Consider the following 11,445-nt stretch of genomic DNA (forward strand, 5'->3'; position numbering starts at 1 on the left):
GGATTTTCCTGTATGACCATTTCACGGGTGAACCATGAATATCAGGAATCATCAAATCTTCGACATCGCTGTGACCGGAAAAAGATCCTGCAAGAACAGGACCAACAATGACTATAGAGAGAGTTATTCAACATGACAGAAGTGCAACCGTTCTGCAAATTGTTGGAGACTTCAATGCTGGGCCGTCAGCAAGTACCAGCATGCGAACCATTCAATGAAACATCATCAATATGAACTATGAATCCATGGACCTAGCATGTCATCAGGGGACTGTTCAAGCTGGTGGCGGTCCTGTAATGGTGTGAGGCATGTGCAGTTGGAGTGACATGGGACCCCTGATATGTCTAGATACAACTCTGACGGGTGACATGTACATAAGTATCCTGTCTGATCACCTGCATCCGTTCATGCACATTGTGCATTCTGATGGGCAGTTCCAGCAGGACAATGCAACACCATAAATGTCCAGAATTGCTATAGAGTGGCTGCAGGAACACTCTTCCAAGTTTAAACATTTCTGCTTGCTACCAGACTCTCCAGACACAAACATTACTGAGCATATTTGAAGATAGTAACTGTTCTCGAAAGAACAGATACCACTGATGACCATGCAACTTCTCTAGAATAAATGATAATTAACTGAAACCCTCAGCTGCTGACAGGTGTTGTTGATATACCTCGATGGGGACAGCTGAAAATGTATACCCCAACCAGGACTCGAACCCTGGATCTCCTGCTTACATGGCAGACGCACTATCCATCTGAGCCACCGAGGACACATATGAATAGCACGACTACAGGGACTTATCCCTTGCACGCTTCCCATGAGACCCACATTCCCAACTGCTCACAATCTACATACGAAATGTTCCTAATAGATATCTAGGATGCCTTGCAACAAGCTGTTCAAAAGAGATCTTCACCCCCTCATACTCTTACGGATAGCCCTGCAGGATTCATGTCATCAATTCCCTCCAGCACTACTTCAGACATTAGTCGATAGAGTTCATGTCATGTCAAGCTGTGGCACTTTTGCTTGCTTGCGGGGTCCCTACATGAAATTAGGCAGGTGTACCAGTTTCTTTGGCTCTTCAGTGTACATTATACTATGTCTTCTTACTATAGAGAACATTCCAATAATCCCATTTAAAATTATACTGAGAGTTTTGCAGCATCACATATCTATATTTTCCTAAGATATTAGCTTAAAAATTCAAAAAGACAGAAGAATGAGAAGTGTTGTAATGTTCCCATGCTGGTTCTTTCCCCGATTGCAGATTTTATCTCGAGCAGTTAATACTAAATATTTTACTGCTCTCCTTTTTCTTGAATGTGGCTGTGTCAATTTGTGGATTACTAGTTTGAATTTTGCAGCCTTCACTGGAAGATAAGTACTTAATGCAATACTTATTTTCATAAATAAATGCAACTCTTCTCCACTGTATTCACGCTAATATATTCTTTCAGCTGGGCATGTGGAACACTCTAATACAATTGCTTTCACCTTGTAACAGTCCTGAGAAAATTACAACCAACTCATGATTCCAGATCAGAAATACACATGAATAATAATCTTTGTTTGTCTTCACAAATCGATACCAGGATGGTTCAACTTTTATTGACTTGCTGCTTCAAGCTGGGTGATGATACATGGAATGTGCACAAATGCCTACAAAGATATTTCCTCTCATAAAGTTAGTGTGATCACCATCCCACCATGAACATACATGTCATCACTTGATATCTACATCTACATCTGTGCTCTGTAAAGCACTGTGAGGTGCATGGCAGGGGATACATCCCATTGTGCCAGTTTTTAGGGTTTCTTCCTGTTCCATTCCCATATGGAGTGTAGAAAGAATGATTGAACACCTCTGTGCTTGCTTAACTCTTCTAATCTTATCCTCACTGTCCCTATGTGAGCAATACATAGGGGCTGTAATATATTCCTAGAATCATCGTTTAAAGCTGGTTCTTGATACTTTGTTTTAATAGACTTTCTCAGCACAGTTTACGTCTGACTTCCAGAATCTTCCAGTTCTGTTCCTTCAGTATCTCTGTGACACACTCCCACAGATCAAACAAACCTATGAAAATTCATGCTGCTGCTCTTTACATACATTCAATACCTCCTGTTAGTCCTATTTGGTACGGGTCCCACACACTTGAGCAGTATTCTGGAACCGGTTGCACGAGTGATTTGTAAGCAGTCTTCTTTGTAGACTGCACTTCCCTAGTATTTTACCAATAAAGTCTACCACCTGCTTTACACACAACTGAGCCTATGTGATCATTTCATTTCATATCCCTATGAAGTGTTACGCCCAGGTATCTGTACAAGTTGTCTGATTCAGTAGTGACTCATTGGTGTTATAGTCATGACACGACATTTTTTTTGTTTTGAGAAGTGCACAATTTTACATTTCTGCACATTTACAGCAAATTGCCATCTTTGCACCACTTTGAAACCTTTTCAAGATCTGACTTAGTATTTATGCAGCTCCTTTCAGACAGTACTTCATCGTAGATAATTGCATCATCGGCAAAAAGTCTGAGTTTACTATTGTCTGCAAGGTCATTAATGTACAACATGAACAGCAAGAGTCCCAACACATTTCTCTGGGGCACATTGTGGTACTGAGTCAAGTGCTTTTTGGAACTCAAGAAATATTGCATCTTCCTGACTGCCTTCATCCAAAGCTTTCAATATTTCATGTGAGAAAAGTATGAGTTGGGTTTCACGAGATCAATGTTTTCGAAATCCAAGCTGGTTGACACTGAGGAAGTCACTCTCTTCGAGATAGCACATTATGTTTGAGCTCAGAATATGTTCAAAGATTCTACAACAAATTGATGTCAAGGATATTGGGGTAGTTTTGTGGATCACTGCTAGTACCCTTTGTGTAAATGGATGTGACCTGTGCCTTTTTCCAAGACCTGGGCACTTTTTTTTTTTTCTTTTTTTCTTTTCGAGGGCTCTACGATAGATAATAACTAGAAGAGGTGCTACCTCAGCCACAAATTCAATGTAGAATGGGATACAAAACTATTGGGCCTGGAGCTTTGTTCAATTTTAATGATGTTACTTATTATTCCTCTTTACAGTGGTATGACTGTTAAATTGAGGCAATTCTCCTGGGTTTTCCTTCGTAAAGGAACCTTTGGAAATGGAGTTATGCATTTCAGTTTTTGCTTTGCTGCCCTCAATTCAAGTTCCTGTCTTATTCACTAGGGGCTGGACACTGACTTTATTCCTACTTACAGCCTTTACATATGACCAGAATTTATTTCAGGTTTGTGAAAAATCCTTTGACAATATTCTGCTATGGTAATCATTTGAAGGCATCACACATTGCTCTCTTGACAGTCAAATACATTTCATTCAGCATTTCTCTGTCTATAGCACTATGCTTTGATTTACAAGTATTATGCAGTATTCCCTGCTTGTGACTGTGTATTATGGAGTTTCCCTCCCCTTATGAACTATTCTACTGGTTGCATATCTATCCACTGCATGGCCAGCTATTCTTTTAAACTTGAGCCATAGATCCTCTACATGCTCCTCCTCTGAGCTGAAAGTTTCAAGTTCTTCTTTGAGACATGACACTACTGATGTGTTATGTAGTTTACCGAACATATATTTCTTTCTGCTTGTTTTAGTTGTCCTTTGTATCTGGGTAATCATCATTGCCACATCTGCAGCGTGTTCACTGATACCAGTTTCGAAGTGGATATGCTCAAAGAAGTCAGGTTAAATTGTTGCTATTTTCATCACAAATGGGGTTCCTAATTATCTGTTCTTGGAAGTTTCCAGAGAATGCATTTAGTAATGTTTTGTAGGATGTCTTATCATGCCCAACACTAACAAAACCATATTTTCCCAATTAATTGTTGGGTGATTAAAGTCTCTGATGATGATTACAGTATGACTGGGGAAATTGCGTACAAGTGAACTGACATTTTCTCTAAAGTTTTCAGTTATATCAGGAGATTTTATGCCCACACCTAATACTGATACTTGCCCAAACAATCTCACATGCAACTTCAGTTTCTATCACCTCTACTTCCTATTTGTCTATCCTTTCAATAGACAGTTTTTTGTAAAAAAAAAAAAGAAAAAAAAAGAAAAAAAAACGTTGCTGTCAATTTCAGGTATATATGACTCGCCACATGAAACATAAATAAAAAAATTGCAAAATAATTGTGCTCTCTTATATAATAATGCTTTGTATCATTTTATTGTTTGCGAGTATCAGTCATTGGAAAGGTAAACATAGGGTTACACATCACTCTTTTGGAGTGATATGTAATACCACATATTCCTCCAGTAAGACGGATGATCTCATGACAGATTCATTTATTATTCTTCATTCACATGTTAATTTATGCAAATAAATAATTACTTTCACAAGTGCAATCAATTCCTTACACAAAAAATTTCCCTACTGCTATCTCATAAGAGTTAGTTTCATTTTAAGCTTTTCTTTCCTAGCCATCTTGCTTTAGTGTTTTTATATACACAAACAATATGTTCTTAACCGGAGTTACATCCACATTTAACACTTATAGCTACCTCCTATTATCTTGTTCATATCTCACATTTAACATCTTATTATCTCATTAACTTCTCATTTCCAAGCAGCTGCAGCACTATTTTCCTAATGTTCTCTTCAAAATCGAATTATAAGATGCAGCTTTTAAAATTTTCAGCTTTTGGGGTAACAGAGCATATTCTGCAATATTCTATATAATAATTTGTTACACCTTTTTATCTCAATAACCATACAGGCAGAGTTACATTTTGAGACATAGTAATCTTAGACTTCCTTGCAGTTTGCATACAATGCTGCTTTTACCTTCTGAACCTTCAGTATTTTAACCATACAAACTCGGGCTCTTTATCTGATTTTCAGTAATTTTGTCCTTAATTTATTCAGCCATCTACTACAACTCAGGTACATTTACTTTAGCAGAAACTGTCAATAATACCTTCCTCAGAAGCACATCTCCTTTAAGTCACACATTTTCCAAAGAGCTGGTGTTCTTATATATTGCCAATTTCAGATCAAAGTGGTCTAAGTCACTGATGTGCAGCATTTCAAAACAGAGTTTTTTTCCCCGAATGCTACAAAAAAATCTGTTTCCTTTGAAATTCTAATTTCTTTTGTGGTAGAGGAAGGACCAGTGTAACTTAGAGAATTGATACAGTGGTTGTATCTGTGGTGATAACTGTAAATTTTGAGGAATAAAGACTCAGACAACTTAGAAATTAATCAAAACCAATATATTGTTGAGTATATACAGGGTGTTTCAAAAATGACTGGTATATTTGAAACGGTAATAAAAACTAAACGAGCAGCGATAGAAATACACCGTTTGTTGCAATATGCTTGGGACAACAGTACATTTTCAGGCAGACAAACTTTCGAAATTACAGTAGTTACAATTGTCAACAACAGATGGCGCTGCGGTCTGGGAAACTCTATGGTATGATATTTTCCACATATCCACCATGCGTAGCAATAATATGGCGTAGTCTCTGAATGAAATTACCCGAAACCTTTGACAACGTGTCTGGTGGAATGGCTTCACATGCAGATGAGATGTACTGCTTCAGCTGTTCAATTGTTTCTGGATTCTGGCGGTACACCCGGTCTTTCAAGTGTCCCCACAGAAAGAAGTCACAGGGGTTCATGTCTGGCGAATAGGGAGGCCAATCCACGCCGCCTCCTGTATGTTTCGGATAGCCCAAAGCAATCACACGATCATTGAAATATTCATTCAGGAAATTAAAGACGTCGGCCGTGCGATGTGGCCGGGCACCATCTTGCATAAACCACGAGGTGTTCGCAGTGTCGTCTAAGGCAGTTTTTACCGCCACAAATTCACGAAGAATGTCCAGATAGCGTGATGCAGTAATCGTTTCGGATCTGAAAAATGGGCCAATGATTCCTTTGGAAGAAATGGCGGCCCAGACCCGTACGTTTTGAGGATGCAGGGATGATGGGACTGCAACATGGGGCTTTTCGGTTCCCCATATGCACCAGTTCTGTTAATTGACGAAGCCGTCCAGGTAAAAATAAGCTTCGTCAGTAAACCAAATGCTGCCCACATGCATATCGCCGTCATCAATCCTGTGCACTATATCGTTAGCGAATGTCTCTCGTGCAGCAATGGTAGCGGCGCTGAGGGGTTGCGGCGTTTGAATTTTGTATGGATAGAGGTGTAAACTCTGGCGCATGAGACGATACGTGGACGTTGGCATCATTTGGACCGCAGCTGCAACACGGCGAACGGAAACCCGAGGCTGCTGTTGGATCACCTGCTGCACTAGCTGCACGTTGCCCTCTGTGGTTGCCGTACGTGGTCGCCCTACCTTTCCAGCACGTTCATCCGTCACGTTCCCAGTCCGTTGAAATTTTTCAAACAGATCCTTTATTGTATCGCTTTTCGGTCCTTTGGTTACATTAAACCTCCGTTGAAAACTTCGTCTTGTTGCAACAACACTGTGTTCTAGGCGGTGGAATTCCAACACCAGAAAAATCCTCTGTTCTGAGGAATAAACCATGTTGTCCACAGCACACTTGCACGTTGTGAACAGCACACGCTTACAGCAGAAAGACGACGTACAGAATGGCGCACCCACAGACTGCGTTGCCTTCTGTATCTTTCACATCACTTGCAGCGCCATCTGTTGTTGAAAATTGTAACTACTGTAATTTCGAAAGTTTGTCCGCCTGAAAATGTACTGTTGTCCCAAGCATATTGCAACAAACGGTGTATTTCTATCGCTGCTCGTTTAGTTTTTATTGCTGTTTCAAATATACCGGTCATGTTTGAGACACCCTGTATAATCTCCCATACCCAATAACCCAAAAAACATCAAATAATTATTTCTGGGGAAGCAATTTTTTATATAAGTGGTTAATTATGCAAAGTATGATATTAACTATTTTCTAAACAGTTTTTGTAAACAGAAACAAATAAATAAGACACATTTTTATAAATATGCCTAATGCAGTTTAATAGATTATTAATGATGTTGTTCTGATAGGTGGTAGTATTTGGAATATTTTCCTTCTAACTTTTTCTGCTGCAAATTTTGAAAAGGCAGCATAAAACTTAAACCTTTAGCTACTATTTTATAGCCGGCCAGTGTGGCCAAGCGGTTGTAGGCGCTTCAGTCTTGAACCGCACGATCGCTACGCTCGCAGGTTCGAATCCTGTCTCGGGCATGGATGTGTGTGATGTCCTTAGCTTAGTTAGGTTTAAGTAATTCTAAGTTCTAGGGGACTGATGACCTCAGATGTTAAGTCCCATAGTGCTCAGAGCCATTTTTTGAACTATTTTATGATTAACAAAACCGCCAAACTAGACTTGGTGTGCTGCAGATCTGGAATATTTTATACCATCTCACATTTTTCTGAATGAAAAAGGTATCTCATGTTCACCATATAAGCCTTCAGCTACAACAGTAACTGAGGAAATAACAGCTAGGCCTATTTTTAGGTTCATCAAAAATTTGAATTTTTACACATTGACTTACCATCAACTGGGGCTACATTGGCCAAGTTATTTGCAAATTCTAGTTTAATTCTGTAATATTTTGAATAAATCTTAACAGATGTTTACTCAACTATCACACCACATTAATGGCTTCTGCAGATCTTTTTGGTAACTGATTTTATGTTTTCAAAAAGTGGGCCAATTTTGTACCAAAGTGGGGCTACTTTGTCCCAATAATTTTTTTTCCTTATTAATAACCCTTTTCATCGTTTTGGGTCAATTGTACATCTGATTATAGGGAATTGTGATAGTACAGCAACAAAACATAGCAATATTTCAAGGAATTTTAGTTTATTTACAAGAAAATTCTGAACCGAACAAATCCATTACCCATACATGCATACAACAAATATTATTGCTACACATTACAAAATTAATTTAAATATTTAAACAAAACAGTGGAATGCTTTACACTATATCTGATATATACTGTCTTCCCCTCTTGGAAAGCAGTTTTGGTGGGGAAATTTTTCTTGCAACAGAAGATCGCAGATATTTCATTATATCTTTCTTGTGGGGCCACTTCCGGCATTTCTTACTTTCTTCCATGCAGTCCACTGTAGGGCCTTCCAGAAGGTCTATTTTTAGGATCACTCCAGGGTATTCTTGTTCATCATAAATAACCGTCACAAAGTCACCCATTTTTACAATAGTCAACAAATCCTCTCTTGGTAATATGTGTAGATTCTTGCTGCTCACTGATTTCTTCCTCAGAAATTTCCAACTCTGATAATAAATCATGAATGCTGAAATTATCAGACTCTGACTCTGAAGATTCAAAGGCCTCTATTATTTTTCTTGGTCTTCCCTTCTTTTTGAGAATACAACTGTCGTCACTCGAAACAGAGTCAATTGTACCTGAAGTTAGGGGTGAATCATCCAAGTCTTGTGGGCAGATACTTTTTCCTGGTGGAACATTTAATTTCCTGCGTCTCCTCTTTCCTACTGGTGTCTTACATTCATTCCTTTTCTGAATCAGATGCTGTATGAAAGCATTGCTGACGTTCTCTACTGCAACTTCTTCATTTGGCAAAGAATTCGAAACAGCATTTCTATCAAAGGGATGTATTCCACATTTACGGAAGCCAGAAATTAAATTTTTTGCCTTTCCACTGTGTTCCATCTCTGACATTAGTTTCCTCAAAAGTTGTGAGAAAACATCTTTTGGCAGCACTTCATGTTTCTTTCCACTTGGAGAGTCCTTCCACTGTCTCAAAATATATCTCCAAGCTTACTTCATTGGAGCAAAATATGCTACATCCAGAGGCTGTGTGAGGTGGATGGAGCTAGGAGGGAGACACACAAATCTAATGTTATTTTCCTCACACTGTTGTAGAATTTCTGGAATAATGTGAGTAGACAAGTTGCCACCAATCACTAATTTCATGCCTTGCTGTTTGTTGAGTCTTGGTAGCAAAAGAACCCTAGACCAGTCCTCAAATGTTGCACCATCAAACCATCCATGTTTAGTGCGATCGTAATGGCATCCTACTAGACCACCTTCAGTCCATGTTGTCCACAGATTCCCAGCTCGATAGACAACATCTGGTGGTAACAGCTCTCCCACAGCATTCCCACACAGCATAACAGATGTTGAAGTTTTTGAGCTATTCATGATTTCCTCCACATATTTAATACTTTTCTTGCAAATTACATTGACTGTGCCAGGATTATCGCTAAGATTGGTCTCATCATAATTCCAAATGTTTTCTGGAGAGACATCCTTAACTGAAACCTCAAGGTGGTCAAAATACTCATTAATGACAGTCTTGTCAATTGCTGCTCTCACACGTTTGATACTGCTACAAAATCGTGTGGTTAGTTCTTTATGCCTTCTAAGGAAGGATTTAATAAATTCATAACCAGGCAGATTGTCTTTGAAGCAGTTGATCACAATGCCTTTCTTGTCCAAATAGCTTTTAATAACAAATCTAAGATCAGTTTGAACAAGTGGGAAGCCAAATTCAGCCATTTTACTCATGTGATCCATAAACATTTTCTCCTCCTCAGGGCTGAATGTTGTTGGGTGACCATGTTTGTTACTAAATTTCCCTTTCAGTTTATTCTTTAAGGTCCTTGGAATTCCTTATGTATTTGCAGCAGTTCTCTGACTTTTTTGACCTGACCTAATTTCTTCCAAACACTTTTGTATAATTTCTGTAATTTCTCACCCAAATCTTCCTTTTATATAGACGAATCATATTTATAATCTGAAATTAAAAAAGAAAGAAAAACAAAACATTGAAAAACAGACCTAAGACAAGTTGAGAACCGAAAGCTAATTTACCTGGGGCTACTTTGGCCCGTGACAAAGTAGCCCCAAAAATGTTGCCAAGTAGCTCACAATTTAATCATTTCCAAATTAACCATGATCTACAAAGAATTAATCAACCTTATCATCTCAGCATAATAGTAAATGCCTTAGAGGATAAACTGTCTACTTACCAAATTTTTCTCGTTTGTGCTAGTCAGTCTACAACACAAAGTAGGAACAGAACAAAAATCGTACTTCTTTGTTGCAGTCAGAAAATGACGACACTGCACTCTGGTGGGCATTGTGGAAAGTTTTTGCGACATCACAAAAGTTAGACGGTGCTGCCACCTGTGATGAAGTATAAGTACTAGGAGCAATTGTTGACGTGTTTGCACACACTGAAAATCAAAATCTTTTTTTTTTTCGTTGTGGGCCAAAGTAGCCCTCGCAAGGGTCAATGTAGCCCCGGTTGACAGTACTTCATTGGTCTACTAGATAGTAATGATGTGATTTCTATTTCAATGTGTTTATGCCTTGGATGAATAGTTAAGTTGTCACTAGCCACTTTTTATATTTTTCCATTTAGCTAAAAGTGGTTGGCATATGAATGTCAAAAAATGTAAAAAGTAAACAGTTAAACATCCTCCAGTTTCACCTATGACAAAAAATTATATGACCAACTGCTTAAAGAATTTTTTGTTAACAATCCAAAATATGTGTTCCATGTAAAGTATAGGCACAGAGTCTAAAGCGGATAGCATATTTACCAGAGTACAAGACGAACTGCCCCCCCGCCCCCCTTTTTGCCTTCAAGAGGTTACTTGAGAAAAATTTATAACGTATTCTGACCAATGAAAATTACAAACCGTTTCATTGACAATAATGCAAGGAGAAATAAAATAAAAAGAAATGGTTTATATTAATTTGATCCTTTCTTTTCTACATTTTTGACTTACTAACCCTGTCATCTATGGTATCACTATTCTTAATCAACATCATCATCCTAACAGCACAGCTATGAAATTTTTGGCTGTTTTTTCCGAATATGTTGCGATTTCTGACGTTGTGGTTTCTAACCGAAAACGTATAAGATTTCGCTTCTGTGCTGATATATGTAACAATGACTCTTGCTTACAAACCTATAGTCTGCCTGCCACTCCCTCGTTGGCTGCTTAGGAAATTCCAACCGCCTTCCTTCCTGTCATACGTTACGATGATCGTCGACAACATTGCAGTGCGAACGACCGAAGTAGTCACTGACCCTATCTAGATTTTTACCGTCTCCTGCAGAAATGAAGATTACCTTCCAGTTTTAAAGTCAATTCAGTTCCAACTACAAATGTATTCAGGCAAACTGTAGTTTGAACATAGCAGATGTACCCAAAAAGCCAAAGTATGCGGTATGGCTTCCCATGGTTGGCAACATGGCGTAATTTGCTGTTGGCTCATACGCCCTTGGCCGCACTACGCTAGTTTTTAAGGAGGCTGGTAGTATCACAGTTCCCCCTCCAAACCTTCAGTAGTCCTGTGCTTGAGCAAGTGCGAAAGATGGACAACAATATCATCTAGGGTGCAAGTCATATGTAAGAACAGCAACTAATACATAAATAAATGGTCGCAACTGC

At 38.7% G+C, this 11,445-nt stretch overlaps 1 protein-coding gene across 1 annotated transcript; it reads right to left on the reverse strand.

Moving 5' to 3' along the window:
* Positions 1-8,797: 8,797 nt before the first annotated feature.
* LOC126441927 (uncharacterized) lies at positions 8,798-9,538 on the reverse strand. The gene has a single exon (XM_050090697.1). It carries the CDS (start codon positions 9,536-9,538, stop codon positions 8,798-8,800), a length of 741 nt encoding a protein of 246 aa, XP_049946654.1.
* Between the last annotated feature and the right edge of the window lie 1,907 nt (positions 9,539-11,445).

Source organism: Schistocerca serialis, chromosome 1 (assembly GCF_023864345.2).
Source record: "Schistocerca serialis cubense isolate TAMUIC-IGC-003099 chromosome 1, iqSchSeri2.2, whole genome shotgun sequence".
In the NCBI taxonomy this organism is placed as follows: Eukaryota; Metazoa; Arthropoda; class Insecta; order Orthoptera; family Acrididae; genus Schistocerca; species Schistocerca serialis.

Bases quoted from the DNA above. Each gene is read 5' to 3' on its own strand.
- LOC126441927 (XM_050090697.1), bottom strand. From the start codon at position 9,538: ATGGCTGAATTTGGCTTCCCACTTGTTCAAACTGATCTTAGATTTGTT.